General features: G+C 35.8%; 1 protein-coding gene and 1 long non-coding RNA gene across 2 annotated transcripts; both read right to left on the bottom strand.

The window, feature by feature from the left end:
- Positions 1-1281: 1281 nt before the first annotated feature.
- On the bottom strand, positions 1282-2310 carry LOC129925115 (probable G-protein coupled receptor B0563.6). The gene has a single exon (XM_056023482.1). The coding sequence runs from the start codon at positions 2308-2310 to the stop codon at positions 1282-1284; it is 1029 nt and encodes a 342-aa protein (XP_055879457.1).
- An 11703-nt stretch (positions 2311-14013) lies between these two features.
- On the bottom strand, positions 14014-20303 carry LOC129924934 (uncharacterized). Its single transcript, XR_008776801.1, has 2 exons — positions 19991-20303; positions 14014-15843 (listed from the first exon to the last, which is right to left on the bottom strand). It is a non-coding gene; the product is annotated as an uncharacterized LOC129924934 (long non-coding RNA).
- Positions 20304-20338: the final 35 nt, after the last annotated feature.

The following is a 20338-nucleotide window of genomic DNA, read 5'->3' as shown; positions in this document are numbered from 1 at the left end:
TCTAATTCGTAAGCAGAATGTAGGACAATGCAGTTATATGCGAGATCATTCATGTTATTTTTTTTTAAATGCCTGAAATTGTCTGTCTAGAATGTGTCATCTAGATTTGTAAAAGAGACACAAAATTCATCTGAAATTCCCCCAGAGAAATTCCCTAATGATAGAGTCTGTAGCAGCATTGCCTTCTGACATGTAGCAAGAACCTTCGTAAACAGGTTCCAAAGTCAGTTGCCAAATCACTTTGGCTAATATTATATTATTATTGTTGATTATTATCATTATAAAAAAATCTAGTATTTATTCTCATGCACTACCTGGGGTCGAGATTTTAAGGAGGGAACACAATTCAAAGTAGTCCCCTTAACTGTGCCCACTGAGGAATTCTCTGGTGATGTTGCAGGTCTGCAGAAGTACTGCCCTCGGACAGGTAAGGAGAATCTTTTGGTGCTCAACGTGTCTGCGAGGTCAGTTGTCACTAATCCCTCGGTGGATTCAACAGCAGGAGATGTTGTTATTTTAATTAACTTCCATTGTCGCTGGCAGCAGAGAACCTCTGAAAGAGACAGTTGGAGAGCTCTCACAAAGGCCGCTGGTACCACATTTGAGACTCCAAAAAAGGCCCTTATTGAAGACAAGCGCAGAGAACTATGACTACACTTCTATATATCGTCTGCGGATAACGGCTTTGTCTGCACTAGATGCGTAAAAATATTGAGGTCGAAACTGAGCATATACTTAATCTTGGGATACCATGATATTGACATACCTTACCTCGATGTCAATGATAATTGCTAATTTCCAATTTTTTTTTAAATATTAATTTAATTATATTATTATTATTATTTCAATTATCAAAACAAGGTTTTTGGTTTCTATTGAAATTTAATGTTAGTATCATCTTCTCAGATGAGTCAGTCAGTCAATCTACCACAAACTTCCATGTACAGATAGGTAAAGAACAACATTGTAATGGTATACTTATACAATTAATTTCTTTGGCTAATAAATAACAGTCTATTTTTAAACTCCAGTTACCTAATACTATTTAGCACAGGGGTTCTCAACCTGTGGTTCGCGACCCCTTTGGGGATCGATTGACGATTTGCCAGGGGTCGCCTAAGACCATCGAAAAAAAATGGATTGTTATTGTCTACTCTTCTATTGCTGTGTGTGTGTGTGCGGCGGGGGGGGGGGGGGCGGGGTCGCGGCAGAGTGGGGGATGGTAAAAAGGGGGTCGCCGAGCCTAAAAGGTTGAGAACCGCTGATTTAGCAGAAGAAATACTAAAATCTGCAAATCAACATTCTGTAAGTTCTGTAAAATTTTTTACTCATGGTGACGTAAATGACGAAATTGGTCGAGGAGAAGAACTGACAAATTAAATTGGTGATGTCCAGCAACAGCTCGTGAAACGGCCCGTACATTATTCTGTAGACGTTGTAGTAGTGGATCATCACGAGGCCGGAGATAGTGAACAAGACGGACACGACACACACCGCCATGAGAAGTCTCAGACCTTTCAGATCGTTGGCGTCACTTTTTTTAACTTTGGGGAAAGACTGCCTCTTTCTTATTAGTAGCTTGATCCCCACCAGGGCGGAGCCTATTATGATGCTGATGGGGAGCACCCCAGCGTTGAAAATCCCAACGCCTAGGTTGGTAAAGTTTCCCAGTGTGTCGTAATTATCTAAAAAGAATTTTGTCGGTGCGATGGTGTAGATTGTTTGGTTTAAAGCTGGTAGATGCATCAACCCAGGTTCAAATATAAAATACCCAGGGAAGTTCAGGACAAAACAGAATAGATACATGCAAGCAATGATTATCAAGACACGAGAGCGCGAGAAAATTCTGGCCACGTGGAACGGGAAGTAGACAGCGATGACGCGTTCAGCAGCGATGCTCACTAGGTGGCACTGCACGACGCACAGCGTGATCTGGTAGGCTCCGAAAAGATAGACGAAGCTAAAAGTACCAACCAGTGCCGCGAGCACTAAGTCGAAGCACTCCACGATGAAATGAGCGTGTAGAATGGAATGCACTAAGGAGAGAAACAGGTCAGCCAGGGACAAGGACTCCAGAAGCAGGACATTGGTGTCCTTAAAGCCACATCGACGAAGGACTAAGATGTTCAGAATGTTTCCAACTACACCGAGGATGCAGAGGATGGGCGTCAGAATAAGGTTAATTACCCACCGAGCAGTATTAATAGTCCTAGTATACTCATCCTCTGAATCAATCAAAGTATCGATCTTACTTAGTGTTTCGTTTAGCCGCAAAGCATTATCGATCATTTCTACAGCCTGAAGCTCCATTTCGAGCATGCACAGCGAAGTAGACTCTATTCAATCAGGAATCAACTTCCATCCTCTGTACCTTTGTACATATGAACATTATCACATTAAAATGTCATATAAATATCACATATCCATATCACTCAGATTTATAAAATTTGAGATTATGAAGAACAGATAAATAGTCAACACACACAAAAAAAAGCAATACTTAATTAAGAATTATAAACACAATGTCCCTTAACACACTGACTGAGGTCATTTAAGACCTCCAGCATAATCACAAAGCACGACAATTTGCATGTCAATATTCTTAGCCTTGCGGGAAGGGTGGAAATAGGTTTGCAACATTATATATTGCTTACCAATGTAATGATTTAGGTCTAGAAAAAATACATACAGATTACATTTACTTTTTACTTTTTTGAATAAATCAAAATTTCAAATTACAGTTTCCTGTTTACTGGCAATGAAGATAGTGAATGATACCTCCAGTGAAGATATATGAAATATCCGAAGAGCATTTAAAAGTGGATATAGTTTACGCAAATATTGTCGCTTAAAAGTTGTGTTCTTGTTCAAATCAGTAGACAATTAAATCAGGGCCTACGACTAACTTCCAATATATAACATAAGACTAAATGACTAAAATATAATATACATTTACTATTTTTAGGATTGGTAATGATAAGTCTAGGGAAAGTCTCTAAAGATAAAGCCGATACATGAAAATATATGTAATTAATGCTATATTTAAATGTCTTTGAGATGCCAACAGATGTACTAGAAAAATATTATACGTAAAAAGGGGGATCATTATAGTTGGTAACACGACAATCAGATTCGATTAGTTCTTTGTAGTAACAGATGCTATAAAATTAAGTTGGATTTTTTAATTTATAATTATAGTGAATAGATAAAACAACCAACATTTCATTTTTTTTAATTATACTCAATATTCACATTAGTTGTACAGTAGCTAAACAAAATTTGTATCTAGAAACTTAAATTATCAAATCACATGTTTAAGATTCGTGTAGATAATAAATACTATCTATCCATTGTATGAATTCTCTAGTTCATATCATAATTTCTTTGCCTGTTTTTTTTTTTCAGTTACGCTTGTGTGTAGGTACAACATGGTGACTAGGTAATATTATATGCACAAAATAGTATAATACAAATACTTGTAGACCATCGATGTTTGACTATTCTATGGATGAACTTAAAGACACTAAGATATACATTGGGAAAAGGCGATATGACGCATAGTAAATGTACGAATCTTATAAGCACACAACTATATTACAGAATGGAGAATTGGTCTATGATTTCAGAAACTGTTCGCATTTCTTAAGTTTAAAAATTCTAATAAATATTATCAGGCCAAAATTCTACATTTAAGGATCGTCAAATGGTTGTTAGCATGTTGTAAATAAATAAATATATAAATCTTCATGTAATTCTTCATTAGGAGTGTTGAGCAACCAAAGTTCACAACCTTTGCAGTTCTGAAGCGTACTGCACTAATGTATCCAGAGATAAACCAATCAACTTCTTTGTATAGTCAGAACTGATTTTCATTTGATGTTCTTGTCCTTCTGATGACCTCCAGAGAAACATGGAATAACATTTCGGCCATGAATCCTGTTTAAACAGAGTGTCTGAACCAACCCACTCGTGTCTCCATATTGTAAACAAAAAATGTTGCCTAAGAAACTGGCTTTCACCACCTGTTAAATTCTAGCTAACCGCCGAGGAATATAAAATGAAGCAACATTAGAACACGCAGCTAGATCTATTTACCTGGCAGAAGAACAAAACATTTCATGTTATTTTTTTAAAATGTACTCTCCAAACTAATGTTTATAAACTAGTCTACAAAGAAGTCAACTTGCACTTATGCCTGTAATAGTCTCTTTTTTCTTCTTAAACAGTTTTGAGAACTTTACGAAATGTACTCCAGAGAAATGCCGATTTGCTATTACGTTAGTTCTCGTCGCGCTAAAATGATTGTAATATTTTTACATGTTAGAATATTAAGATACGTATTGGTAGTCATTGTATATTTTACAACGAAAAAGGCAGAGGAGACTCGTGCCTTTGGTTTCAGAGGCAAAAAAATACGCAAGCAGCGGTTATGTTTCTTTTTACTTATATTCGTTTTAGCTCATGAAGATGCAGTAACTTTATTTTCTTTCAATACATTTAAAAAGTCAAACTCTCACTTACCACATATGAGTTCATTGTTGATCATATTTAAAAAGTTTATTGTTGCAGGAAGTAAACCACAATTATATAACACTAAATGCGTTAGAAAAAAGTTACATCTATAGTGTCTTTAACTATCCTATTCGTCAAAAGTATTTAAAAGGAAATAAATTCATGTATCCATTTGTTGGTTTCGATTCACTTTTTGTTTTGAGAAATTGATTTTATTGATGTACTTAGAAAAGGAACAATTCGAGTGTGTATGTGTATTTTGAACAAATTGTAACGTCGGTAATGGACACGGTAATGATCTTGGTAATAGAAATGGTAATAAATAATGTAATGGACATGGTAACGAACTTAATAATAAACTTGATAATGGACATCCTAATAAATTTGGTAAAGGACATGGTAAAGACTCAGTAATGAGTCTGTTAATGGACTTGGTAATGGACATGCTAATGATTATGATAATTGTTATGGCATTAAACTTGGTAATTGTCGCAGTTATCTATGTAGTTTCTGGGACTGATCTCCCCTTGTTGCTTGTCACAGCTTCTAAAGTGACTTTCATCATATATCGGCTTCTACAACTTGGACACCTTTGATGTACAAATAGTGGACAAGGGAGGAGTCCTCCGAGCCGCAAATGAGTTAAACTTTAACAACTGTGAGAGCTTACTTTAACAATTTTGTTTGGACTCAATGCACAAGTGCTACAAAGTCAAAGCTACCCATAACAATGTACAAATAAAACTAATTATACACTTCGAATGATTCACACATTCGGACTCTCATTCTGTTTCTCTTATTCTCTCTATTTGCCTCCCCCTATCTCCTCTATACTCCTTACTCAGTTTCCCTCTCTAGCCACATTCCTTACTTGGCTACACAATTTAAATACAAAGTAGGACAAATAATAATAGTAAAAATAAACCTTTTTATGCAAGACTGCAGAGACCGATCTTCTGAACTTCAACCACTCATATTTCTTTTGACCATTCCACGTTGTTTTATGCACCACACATGCGGGAGCCATTTCTCGGATCCAGCTGAAACTTCGCACAATTATTCATTGACATAGACAAGACATGAATGAATAAAATAATAACCGATTAGATAATAAATTAATTGTAATTCATTATTTTGTTAATAGCAACAAAGGAAACTAATATTTCAGTATTCATAAATATGGCTAAATATGTTGGGCTTAGTCACCTTAAATAATTGTTAAAGCTATTTCTTCTTCACCCATTCTCCGATCAAGTTGATACTTTAAACAATTATTTATTGTACCTGACAAAACATGAATCAATAAACAAAAATACTCAATTAGTCAATTAGTTATTAGTAGTTAATTTTTTAAGTGGTCACGACTACTTAAGTTGTTGCCTACACATTCCTGCCGATGTGAGGTCGAAGGTGATCACCACGAGGGAATTTGAATGTCTACCATAAACCTCTACCAACCGCAAAATAGCAGTCAATCATCGAGGAAGTTTTATCTAATCTAAGTAACTGTATTTTATTTAATGGCCAACGATTGCAAAAAGCTAGAAAACATTTGATTTAAGTTGTGTTTAAAAATCAACAGGATTAATATTTTTAATTGTATAATAAGACTAGCTTGATCACTTTAATTTCTTTGGTTATTACATAGAATCCTCTTTATACTGAACTGAAAGTGCACATCTCCGAGCAAGAAAACACTTTTGTTAATGCACGTAACGTGTCGTATCACGTCATAAAGTACACAGACATTCCTTTCTTTCGTCTGTGTTATGTGTTATACAATAAAGGACACACACTTAGGAATCAATAGCCCATTTTTAGCGGCCCCCGAAAGGGGAAAAGACGCTATTAGTTTTGTGCGAAATGTCTGTCCGTCTGTCCGTCTGTCCCGTTTAGATCTCGTAAACTAGAAGAGATATTGAAAATCCGACTTCACAATATTTTAGACCATTCAAAGTTCTGATGCAACGGCTACTTTTTTTTTTCCTGAAAGCGAAAATTCTAATTTTTAAAATTAATTATGCAGCAGTTTTTTATAAGAAAAAGCTAATTAGTATGCATTATATGTTAGACCTAATTTAAGACGAATAGTAATCTTATAAACATCATTTTTGTGAACATTTTTCTGTATAGCGGAAATTTTTTTTTTTTTTTTTTTTGAGGATTCGAATATGAGATTGAGCCTTTTCAAAACAATTAACTTATTTATTTCGAACCGAGGGTCCCGGGTTCGAATCCTGGTGAAGACTGGGATTTTCAACTTCTGAGTCTACCCAGCTCTAATGGGTACCTGACATTAGTTGGGGAAAAGCATAGGCGGTTGGTCGTTGTGATGGCTACATGACACCCTCGTTAACCGTAGGCCACAAAAACAGATGAACTTTACATCATCTGCCCTATAGACCACAAACTAGTTAGGCCAGGTTCACATCTAACTTTACATTCACTTTCACATATCCTTTGATCTGCGGGACGGTTGGGGCACTACACAAGATCTGTTAACCTTCTTTCTCCATTCTTATCTCTCATTTGTCTTTGATATAATTTCATTCGGATTTTCTTTCTGAAAATATTGAAGCCTACCTGGGTGGACCACTGGTCGTGCGGTTTGCGCGCTGGACTGTCGTTTGGATTTATCGACGATCGAAGGTTCAAACCCTGCCTGCTCCCATCCCCCGTCGTCCTGCGGGAGGTTTGGACTAGGAAGTAAACTATCTTCAACTCTGAAGGATTATCCGAATTATGTAAAACATTTTACTTCGGGGGCCGATTTTGAGTTTGTGTTTCCACACAAACTGTCTTTTGTAACCTTGTTTCTATTAAAAATTTCAATCGTTAATACTTAAAGAACATCTATTTTAGACTAAATGCAATATTAAATAAAAAAAATGGTAGATTAATTTTAGTACTTTATGACATTGCAATATTGATCTAGACATTTGGAAATAAAAATCTACATTTTAATTCAAGAAATTGAAATTATAGATCTTGATCTAGTCTAAATCATGTCTGTCTGGTCTTGCGGTTTGCGCGCTGGACTGTCGTTTGGATTTATCCATGATTCCAGGTTCAAACCCTGCCCTTCCCATCCCCCGTCGTTCTGCGGGAGGTTTGGACTAAAAGTAAACATCGTCAACTCTGAAATAACAACAGAAACATGTAAAACAACAAACATTTTAAACTAGACCTAGAAATTCTAGATCTAGAATCTACAATGTTTTTAATTAGAATATAATATCTAAATTTAGTTTAAAAAATCTAGCCCTAGTGTAAAAAAATCTAGATCTAGATCTAAATCCAGCTATTATGGTTTAATAAACATTACTATACCGAGTTCTTTTAGCATTTCATTTAAAGAATTTATTCCATATGACGCCAAAGGAAAAAAATCCACTACATCACACGGCCTAGTTAGAATACAAAATGCTTTCATCAATACGGGCAATTTTTCGAAGGTTTATAGACATTGGTGCCCTGAGTTCTAATAGAATTTATTTAAAGAGGATTAAAGCCGCATTTTTTTTTTTTGCGTTTTGTCTTATCTTATCTTATATAATACAGACGTTACTTCAAAAAAGAAGATGATTACGTCCTACGCGTCATGCATTTAGTCATGTATATTAACCAATGACTTAAATTCTGCCAAGTCACTGGTTTTCCTGGCTAGCTCAGGCAACCCATTCCATGCCCTAATAGCACTAGGAAAGAAGGAGTATTTGTACAAATTTGTCCTAGCATATGGGACGAGGAATGTGCCTTTATCTTTGTGCCTTTCAGAGTATTTTATTAAATTTTGATTTTGTATTTGAAGATTATGGTTCAGTGTTTTATGTATAATTGCTACTTTACTTTTGAGTCTTCTGTCCTGAAGGCTTTCTAAATTTAGTGATTTTACTAAAGGTGTTACTCTAGTCAAATGTGAATATTCGTTTGTTATGAATCTCACTGCTCTATTTTGTGTCTGTTCCAGTTTCTTAATGTTTTCTTGAGTTGAGGGGTTCCAAACGGAGGATGCATATTCTATTATTGGCCTAACTAAGGTTAAATAACATTTTAGTTTTATGTTCTTATTTGATTTATAGAAATTTCTTTTAAAAGCCCTAATACTTTGTTTGATTTTATTATAGTTTCATCGATATGTGGATTCCATGACAGTTTTTCACCTAGGTATTTTGCGTTTTAAGTATGTGTTACTGGTTTACCATGAATAAGATACGTGGAATTAATTAGTTTTAGTTTTTTTGTTACTCTTAACGACTGACATTTTTCTGGGTGGAAAGACATGCTCCAATTTGATTCCCATTTCTGTAATTCATCTAATTCTCTTTGTAAAATATCTGTGTCTTGTGTTGTTTTTATTGTTCTATATATTATGCAATCGTCTGCAAATAATCTAACTTTTGTTCCTGAAGTAATGCAATTTGGTAAATCATTTATGTAAATTAAGAATAGTAGTGGACCTAAGACTGTTCCTTGAGGTACACCTGAGTTTACTGTTATCGGTGTTGATTTAGAGCCATTTATTATTACAGTTTGTTCTCTCCCTATCAGAAAAATCCGGAACAATACTCTTTTTGTAAATGAGAAGATTATTTGTTTTATTAATTGGAAGAGGGATTTCAAACAGTTATTTGGCGTTAGTAAATTTTTTAAATAAAATTTGGAAATTTTCGGCGACGATTTGTAAGAAAATGTAAACATTGTAGGTCGATTTCTTTTCAAAACAGAATCCGGAACATTCTTTATCGATTAAAAATATTTAGTTATGTTTCAGCAAAATAATTAAATGTAAAATAAGTCTAAAAAGTGATTTTCAGTAATCGTTTCTGATAAATTACTTTCTTTTTTTTTTAAAGCGCTGATATTTTTTTGAAATTTGAAGATGAAAATACGGATTCATTTGATATCGATAATCAAACTATAGTGATGTACTGTGAAAGAACATATGTGTAGTATTAGTCAATTTTGCGATTTCAAACAACCATATGTCAAAATTCATTTTTTATAAAACAATATCCGGAACATTTTTACAGTTAATGAAATATAACTATCAATATAGAGATTTTAATTTAGCATTTATATGCTATTTACATAAAAAAACGGAACAACATATTATTGATAATGTGTTTTTGCAACGTTTAAGCATGAAAATTAAATGTAATATAGGTTAGAAGAGCAAACAAACATTCTTTGGCGTTGATTACTTTTGCCCCCTTCTTAGAGCTTTTCGTTCCAAAAAGAAACAGTTCAGGTGGAGGTCGATCAGTGGGAACCACAGACGGTAGGGTACCTGCTGCCCACGAAGTCATCTGCACAGTTTTCCGCTGCCGTCCCTTTCTCTTCTTCCAGTTGGCCAGTCTTCGCTGCTTCGACCTAATGAAGATAGTCGCTGATGCAAGCCAGCTGACACAGGAAGAGTTAGTGGAGGTCAGGGTTGCCATCCAATTAACACAAATGGAGGTTGTGGCGATCACTGTAGATTCCAGGATTGTTGTTCTAAGACGCTAAGTCAGCGGACCTTTTCCATGGATTTCTCGTGACACAGTTGTAGGCCCATTGCTAGCCATGGTTTCAGGCACATGCCAGCCTCATCTGTAAGGTATGCCCATAAAGCATCCTTGTAATGTTCATCCACCACTGCATCGGGTTCCGCTGAAATTAATTCACCAACGCTCACTGATGTGGGCAGAAGTACAAATTTCTGTTAAGTTCAGATCTTGTGGCTGGGTTTCTTGACATGGACACGTTCCCAGCAGTTCGTCACATATACAGCTCATGTTTTAGATGACATGTCTTTTTAAATACGCTTCTTCCTGAGGCCTCTGTTGAGTCGCCCAATCCCACTTTCAGACCCAATGTAATAACTTAAGGGAGGCAACTCAAGGAGGCAAGGATGTTTATACACAGGAAATCACAAATACATTATAACAACATCTATGTTTAGCAGTCTTTTCATATCGTCTCTAGACTTGGACGGAAATCGTTCTCCTTCCTAATGTCAACATCCTTCCTAGTCTGGTTTCTAGAAGTGACCACCTTCTGCAATAGCCTGGATGGCGGTGCACATGTCAGAGTTATAACAATAATAATGTTTCGATACAGGTTAATACGTCTGACATTTGAAATATATCTAAAGGTTCCCGGTCAATTCATGGCAGGGCAATTCTTCTTCCTCACCCCATCCCCTATCTCTTTAAATCACTGCAATTTCCTTTCCACTCATTTATTTAATCCCCTGGCCACTTAAACATCAGACCACATAACCCCGTGGTCACTTCATCTCTTGGCCACTTAAACATCAGACCACATAACCCCGTGGTCACTTAATCTCCTGGACAATTAATTTACTCCAATTTTCTTCCCGGTTACTTAACCCCCTAGCTGCTTTATCTCCTTCCGTTTATCTTTTAGTCACTAAATCTGCTTGCCACGTAATCCCCTGGCCACTTAATTCACTGCGATTTCCTCCCAGGAATTTAATCCCCTAGCCATTTAATTATGTGGCCACATTATTGGTTTACCAACTAATGTCCGGGCCACGTAATCCGCTGGTCACTTATTCTCCTGGTCACTTAATCCTCACTCCATTTGATCTCCATGGCTACTTAGTTTACTGCGATTTCCTCCACGGTCTTTAAATCCCCTGGCCACTTACTCCCATGACCATTTAATCCTCTGGCCCCTTAATCACCTGGCCACTTAATCCTCCAGGTCAATCACTTTTTTGCTAGATATTTTCCTTTTTTCCTTCAGTGGTGTGATGATAACAGTAATAATGTGTCACGTATGATAAACAGGCCTGTAAATCTACATCTAGTTATATATTTTTAATAAGAACTTTTTGTCGAGAAATCACAATTCATTTATTATATCATATTTTGTAGACATTTTCAAAACAATAAAACATGAGTGGTCAAGAAATTTCAATTCATTTAATATCTAATTTTTTGTGGACATTAAATAAAAAGTTTTTATAAAGTGTAATTGTATCAAATAATGTATGTTTTTAAATTGGTAATTTTTATTGTAAATTTGTGGCTGGTGTGATATAATGGATTGAGTATGATGGTAGAAGAATTCGTTTCCGTATATGAACTATTTCTATATAAGTATAGTTATTAAAATGCTCTTTTATTTAGGCAAATATTGAATGAAAATTCTGCTGTTGTTTTTGTTTTCTTATTAAATTCAAAAGTACATTTAGAAAAGGAGAAGATATCCTTTAAAAAAAACAAAATATTTAGAATTACATATTCTAGATGAGTTAGATCTGTGTAGTCTATATTATAGTTCACCGTTACACGTATTTAAATTAATAAATCTGAAGCTCAATATCATAAATATGTAATATAGTTATTGCCGCAAGGCTACACACATTTACCTTGATTATATGTAAGCTTAATTTATATACCTTTATACAGCAAATATTATTGATCTCTTTATTTTCACAATATAGTTGACGTTGGAAAAATCATAAAATGATTTCGGGAATTACCAGATTGTAATATATGTACATTTGCACACTAGCGCGTCAGTGCAACACCGCTTGTGTTTACGTAATAAATGGAGTTCCTAATATGTCTTCCCTCTTAAACACTAGTTTGTTATTTGTGTAATACGAATATTCTACACAGATGACATCAATAGCATCACTATTAAACATCCAATTTTAGCAGACAAAATATGACATTTATTTAATAATCTTAATATACTGCACTTCTGGTGGTTACATCAAAATATGCGATTTGAAATATAACTACGTCCGCATAACGCGGTATCCAATATGCTAGTTTTTTAGAATATAACTTTACTACTAAAATACATCTGCATCACAGCGGGTAACATAATAACTTCAATAATATATATCCATCTTTAAGTACAGAAAACAACTACTCAAAATACGCGTAATGTCTCTACTGACTTCAAGTAATACTCTACGCTACTGATTTCAGGTTACTACCCTTGCCAACCGACTTAAAAGTTACTACTGAATAAAAGTCAATTTAATCATTGTTACTTCCTCTTTCTATATCTGATGTTCTACGTGCCTTTCACCTTCTTGACCCGAAGTGAACATATCACTTGCAATGTTAAGCGAGACTGTAACAACGTGTGTTTCGGTGTATTTTATATAAAACATAAGTTCATAAAACTTTTATAGAAAATTGAATGGATATATATATATTTTGATACTGTAACTTTGGAAGAATAGTTATTTTATCTTTTTTTTTTGTTTTTTTACAGTCGATGTGCTCTTGTTAGTTTCCTCCCGTTTTATCTCCCCCTCCCTCTTTCCCAATTTGTCCAGGTATGTGATAGGATCATAGCGCACTGAGAAAGCTAAATGCATGAAATTGCGCTAAACAAATACATTTTGGTAAAAATATTTTTGAATCGCAAAGATCTATTATTATTAGTCTAGCCCTATTAAAAATTAATTCACATGACCGATCCAAACCAATTGATGTATTTAATTTAAGTATTTTTTTAAAGTATTTTTTGTTGTTTGTTTGTCTTGTTCGTTGTTATAGTTTTGTACTGGTGTGTTGTTAGTAAGATCCTTTGATTGTGAATCTCAGTAAATGTTATAATGTCATGACAATTTGGCAAGTACTTTCTTTAATGTAAATATTGCATGCTTTAAGTACTACCTTTAATTAAATTTGGTTAGTGTTTCATTGTAAAATTGCACAATATGATTGTTTCTTTTCCAGATAATGTGCCTGTGACTGTCGTCTGTGAATTCGTTTGAGTGTAAACATGTACTTTGGGAATCTCAGGTTAATGCGATCATGGTTCGCTATTCTGCCTCAACTTGACTTTCGGGTGGAAACGATAATTTAAGGAAGTGATTTGGCTAAATGAGTGTCCAATGGAATGCGAGAGCTTTCCCATTGCACTGAGCGGAGTTGAAAGAGAGCTCCCACGTCCCTGTCGATAATTCATGCGCCCAGTGTTCCCGGTGTACTGGGCATTCGGCCATGCATTCTAGTCCATGCGCCCTGAGTGACAGATACATCGGAAATAGCAATGCTTTACATAGGCATTGAGTTGGATCTCTTACAGACAGAACGACTTGTTCAAGCAAGCTTACACGCCTAGAGTTCGAAGAGCCTTTGGCTCAGCTCGTTTAACAATCAAACGGTTAATGCGATGGGCGTGTATTGTATCAATGAGCTCAACTCTAGATATTCGTAACAATTTATTTTTTAAAACTGTTTGTTAAAAAGTTACGAAAGTTTTTTAACTGTTATTTTACAAGATTGCTTGATTCTCTTATGGTTTTTTTAATTAATTTTCATGGAAACAAGTCACCGTAGAATAAAAAAGAGGTTGATAAAGGCAAATTTACAAATATCAACATTTAATAATAATTATATATTTCTTTATTAAAAATTCCAGAAGATATTAGAATTACTTTTGCATATATACTGCAGATGGGGGCATGGTAATACATTATTTTTTTTATTTTTTTTTTTGCAAATGCTAAAAACAAAATCCTTTTCCTTTGCAGCTTTATTATTTGGCCTTTTTAGGATATAATCTGATTTTGCAGACAAAAAAATGATTACAATAGTACCGAGGTGCTTAAAAGTTTAAAATAGTTCAATGTTCTTTTAAAATTTTTGTTCCATATGATAGGACAAATTTGTACAAATGCTTCTTCTTCCCTAGTGCTTTAAGAGCATGGAATAGGTTTCTTGAGCTAGCCAGAAAAAGCAGTGAGTTGGCAGAATTTAGGTCATTGGTTAATATGCATGACTAAATGCATGACGCGTAGGATCTAATCATCTTCTTTTTTTTTTTTGAAGTAACGTCAGTATTATATAAGATAACATAATTATATAAGATAGGATACAGACTAAAACACCATTTTACTTCTTTATAACTCCAATTGATTATTTTATGCTCTTATATAATAATTAAAAAAAAACATGAAACCTACAAACACACACAGGCATTAACTCTTTTTCTCCTAACCACGATACAAACGTTGATTCCATCAGAATGTGGTAAATAATTACGGAGAGAAAGAGTTAATCAACAATCTCAGTGAACTTAGAATATTTCACCAAAATCCACCAAGAAGCGCGACCAACGTTTACAGTTTAGACAGAAGAGGAGGTTTGACTACCGATTGAATAGACTGGCGCCATCTTTTAAGTTCAACAAACAGATTTGCGAGATGAATGGACATCGCCCTAATGTCCAATCTGTAGACAACAAAGATAACCTGACACGCAAGCCTGGGGTGCATTACTGTAGACACCTTTATTTTTAATGTATATTTCTATCTGCCCGGGTGAACAACGGATGCGGTCGTCCGTTTGGTGTTGAGCATGAAGATAGTGACATCATCCTTCTAAACAACACCGCTACTGTTACAACAGGTGATATGCATCTGAGACTTGATAACTACAGATACCAATGAAGTCAACTTATTTTTTTTTTATTTACTTGAACTGCATTTTACATCGGACAAGAATGGCTTGTAGTTAGTCATCTGGAAACGTAAATACAGGTTTTCTTTGTAAACAATTTAGTTCAAAACTTCAAAGCAATTTATTGACAGTCATATCAAGCATGATAAGTAATAATAATACACGTATTTCTGTGCTGTATACTACAAGAAAAATGTAAATAATATTGACATGAAAATGAGGACTCTAGTGCTGTACATGGGAAATATGTCCATATTTAAAAGGTCTTCTAGATGAGTACTGCATGAGCAGCCGTCAGTTTGTTTGGAAGAGTTACATAGTCAACTCGGAATTTTTCGTTCCAAACATTTTCAATAAAAATTTGTGGACAAGAAGACTTTAAAGATGGCACCATTGTCACGTGCTTGATGCGAGGATCCATGACGACATCTCTTAGCAGCTTTCCAGCTGATGGCTCGACAGAGTGATCGTGGACCACAGGTTTCCAGCAATCAAAGGTGCATGTCGCTGTAGGAGAGCTGTTGACATCAGCGCCAAGAACAAGCCATCCGACTGGGCCGGAGTGAATAACATGTTGAGCTGAAGCCACATAACCTGAAGCCATTGCCATGGCACCGCTAACCAATAAACTGTTTAATTCTTTCCCCAAAGCAATCCCTAGTATTGAACCACCAGACGCACTAGCACCAACTGCGCCCGCTATTCCAGCAGCAGTGCCTGCTGTGCCTGTGATCTGAAAGCCAAGGCCAATGCCCAATCCGACAGTGGCACCAACTAAACTCCCACTCAAAAGTCCAGAAGTTGCGATCGAACCAGCAGCTCCTGCGATTATAACGGTCATGTTAGATGGGTTGAGATCTGAAGATATTGTTATGTATGTTATCTGCTTCTGAAAAAAATACACATTACAGAAACATTTGAAAAACAGCAATATATATTTTCAAAATTTAAAGCTAGATAACCAAATGAAATCATATAAACTTATTACTATGTTTATGAATGTTGCCAAAACTAGTGCTACATGTGGATGCATTCTTATAGGCATAAAAAGTTCCTCCTGCAGATCATAGGGCAGATAATGTTATGATGGTAAGATAATCTGCTTCTTTGGCCAATGGTTAAAGAGCAGGGTGTCATGTGGCCAGCACAAATACCAACCGCTTTTACTTTCCCCAACTAAAATCAGGTACCCATTAGAGTTGGGAGGACTAGGGGCGCCCTAAAAATCTTGAAATTTAAATCCCAGTCTTCATCAAGATTCGAACCGAGTATCAAACTCAGCCATCGAAATTCATAGATGTCTAAATACTTTAATCGTTTATGTTACGGACCCGACCCATAACTATTCAAAGTTATAATTAAAACTTATAACGTAACGTCGTGCTCCAGTTTATCTATATATATCTATATATATAATTCTCCTCTTCCCTTAAGAGTTTGGACGAGAAGAAGAAGTAAAAGAAAGATCACTCTCTTATTTCTGCTGATAGTCAACCCAGAAAAAAAAATCAAGAGGGGGGGGGAGAACAAGTGGGTATTCACACGTCGATACGGATGGCTGCGCGCTGGACTGTCAAACCCTACCCGCTCCCATCCCTCTTCGTCCTGCTGGAGGTTTGAACTAGGAAGTAAACTATCGTCAACTCTGAAGGAACATCCGAAACATGTAAAACAAGCAAACATTTTACAAACACTAAATTGCAGCGCCGGACTTAACCATTGTGACTAAGAAGTCATGGAAAGAGAACAAGAAATCTACTATGCATATTTACAGGTCACTAAATAGTAGGGCCGGACTTAACCATTGTAAGGCCCAATGCGAAACGGATTTCGCGGGGCCAAGTTTGGGTAGGGAAGCGGACAATAAGTAAAATTTTAGAGTTTTTATTAAATAAATAATAAATAAATTCGTCTATGCATTTAATTCATTCTTTACTACGTACATAATTACTTTACAAGCCTTGCGTGTAGCAGAGTCATACAGTGTATCATAAAAATTCTGTTTCTTACATAGATCACGCTCAATAGCAAGAATTACCAAATGTTTTAATCTATCTTTGAGAATTGTTGACCTCAAGTAATTCTTCATTAGTATGAGGCGCGAGTAGCTTCTTTCACCAGATTACACAATTACGGCTAACGCACAATGCCGTTTTTATTTATCGCGAGGAAGGATTGGCGTGTTCCATTTTGAATGACATTTTTGTCTATATATTTCCGTATATTTTAAGGTAAATAGCAGGGCCTGACTTAACCATTGTGGGCCCAATGTGAAATGGATTTGGCGGGGGCAAGTTTGGGTAGGGATACGGATAATAAGTGAAAATTAAGAGTTTGTATTAAAAAATATATTCGTCTTTGCATTTTATTCATTCTTTACTACGCAGAGAATACTACACGAGCTTAGCCTGGGGTGTAGGGAAGCCATATAGTATATCATAAACATTCTATTTCCCACATAGATCAAGCTCAATAGCAAGAATTACCAAATGTTTCAATCTACCTACGAGAATTGTTGAACTAAAGTAATTGTTAATTAGTTTGAGGCGCGAGAAGCTTCTTTCACCAGATTCCAAAATTACGAGATAAGGCGGTTTTCTTTTATAGCATAGGATTAGCATTTTCCATATTGAATGAATCCCAAAATTACAAATTTTGTCTATATATTTCAGGAGATTTGTATGAGTTTTCTAAACATTTTTAAAATTTCCGGATATTTCCAGGACTTTTTCGTATATTTTGCAATTTCAGGAGATTTCCACGAGCTCCTGGTAAATCGACAGGAGTTCGCGGGAAATCTGATATAAGTTACACAGTGGTTTATTGTAATAATCTATACACCTAGAATTAGCGCGGTTCCTATGTAAGTGAGGGGCCCACTGCGGTCGCATAAGTGCGGAGCCCAATGTGGTCAAATAAGGCCGGCCCTGCAAAATAGCGGCGTATGCTACTCCGCCGGTCGACTAGTAATATATATAATTCTCCTCTTCCCTCAAGAGTTAGGATGAGAAGAAGAAGTAAAGGAAAGATCACTCTCTTATTTCTGCGGATAGTCACCCCACGAAAAAACAAAAGGGGGTATTCACACGTCGATACGGATGACTGAGCGCTGGACTGTCAAACCCTGCCCGCTCCCATCCTCCCTCGTCCTGCGGGATGCTTGGACTAGGAAGTAAACTATCGTAAACTCTGGAGGAATATCCGAAACATGTAAAACATTTTACAAGTAAACATTTTAAAAACACTAAATAGCAGCGCCGGACATGTTGGGCCCAATGCGAAACGGATTTCGCTGTGCCAAGTTTGGGTAGGGAAGAGGACAATAAGTGAAATTTAGGAGTTTGTATAGTGGTTAAGCCCTCCGGTCCTCGAAATCCATACCTGCGCCAATGCAATCGCAATAGATTGAGACCTGACGCTGCAATCGTGTCCATGTTATTTGAAAAAGAAGTTAGACAAAAAATGTTTGTATTACTATTAGTGAACCGGCGGAGCGGGTACTGTGGACAGTTCGTGTCCGTCCGACACAGACCGAGGCTAGTGATCAAGCGTGACGAGGAGCGGACATCTGGTAACATACTCTTGTCAATACACAACCTGTGATTGGTCAATGTGATAGACCAGTGATGCCCAAAATACGGCCCGCGGGCCAGATCCGGCCCGCGTCTTGGTTCCATCCGGCCCGCCGAAATGTCGGCACAAAGTGTAGACAACCCCATCGAAAAAAAAGGTTGACTTATGTATCTTTACCTACGTTAGGGCCGTCAGTTTTTCTTTAATTGATTGGTACCATGACCTTTAACATTAGTGTGTTTATGAAATGAGAATCTACCAGAAAAAGAGAACGGATCTGAACTTTTTTTTTTTGTGGATCATGATAATAAGCAAAAATATTTGATTTATAAAAAAAATGTGTGGCTGTTTCCAAAAAGAACAACATAAAAACGTCATTATGAAACAAATATGACGTCATTCTTGGTTTGAGCCGCGAATAAAAAGATTGTTAAACTACGCCTAGAGATTGGAGGATTGTTGGAAATATTTACCAAAAAGCGACAAGAAAATGAGTCGGCGTCAATGCTAGCTACAATGTTGCTCTTATTTTAAGTACAAAAGTTAAGCTATTTTGTGAAGCGTGAAAAAAAAATCTCTTCAGTTATCCAATTCCTTATTGTAAGTACTAGATCCATAGTTTTCTATTCTAATAGTTTCAAATTCAGGTCAATTTCATTTCGTTTTGTTTTTTTTTGTACATTTTCGTTCATGTGGCCCGCGACACGAGTGTCAGAAATTAAAATGGCCCGCAGGCCAAATTAGGTTGGGCATTACTGTGATAGACCATTTGAGTGATATAGTTTATAGATGGCTTTAATAAAATGAATGACTACACAACACACATTCTTTCGGACGAGTTACAAGCACATGTAAACATAAGAACGACACTCGATACAGTTAATAATTCTCATAGTACCTAACTTCCTTCTTGCACTATTGTCTACAATTGTACTCGAGATATTTGCAGTAATATTAATCGACCACCGACGGACAATGGTTATGCTTGCCCTGATTGTGGCAAAATATGTACGTCACAGCTGGGGCTGCGTAGCCACGGGAAATACTGCATTCCTCATTAATCTTCGGACTCTAAGACTAGCCTTATTATTATTTATATGCACAGACACAAGGGCTGAAATAAAAATACAGCCAGCAAAGAAGAACGATATAAACAACTCATATATATATAATACATAGTAATACATACATATAAACATAACTGAGCAATGTCTCACATTTTTAGTTTAAAACTTCATTTCATTAAAACCTCATTTCATCACTACACTTTATTCATTAAAACAAAATTCACTCAACACTAATTCTGGAAAATGATATGTTTTTTAGGGCAAATTTAAAAATTAAGTATTTTGACTGTTTTGTTTTTCTGTTTAGACTAACGAGATGAAAGCGAGATGTCTGATTAGAGACAAGACCATTAATTGCGTCCTAGTATCTCATGAAAAGTAAATAACTAAACTTACTTGGTACTTATTTCCCCTTTGTCCACAAAGCCTTGCAGATGTATAAATGCAGTCATAGGTAGATCAAGACAAATGGATATATATACACCCCGATTGCTTAAAGGGGCGTATGGGTTTATCCTGAAATTCTCAAGAAGCTACGACTGTACTATAAATAGGTCTATGACTAAAGAAATAAAACTCCCGATTTTCTGTAAAACTAATAGCACACACGCTGGGGGAGTTCCACTTACTTTACTTGCTATTCTAAAAAAAATGATTTCTTAAACAAAAGTATTCTTTCATAAGATTTAGTTTTTTGGAAAAGTTATTTTTAAGGAAAATGTCTGAAATTTAGGACGAAAACAA

This window comes from Biomphalaria glabrata, chromosome 3 (assembly GCF_947242115.1).
Source record: "Biomphalaria glabrata chromosome 3, xgBioGlab47.1, whole genome shotgun sequence".
In the NCBI taxonomy this organism is placed as follows: Eukaryota; Metazoa; Mollusca; class Gastropoda; family Planorbidae; genus Biomphalaria; species Biomphalaria glabrata.
This window is presented reverse-complemented; position numbering and strand designations above follow the sequence as displayed.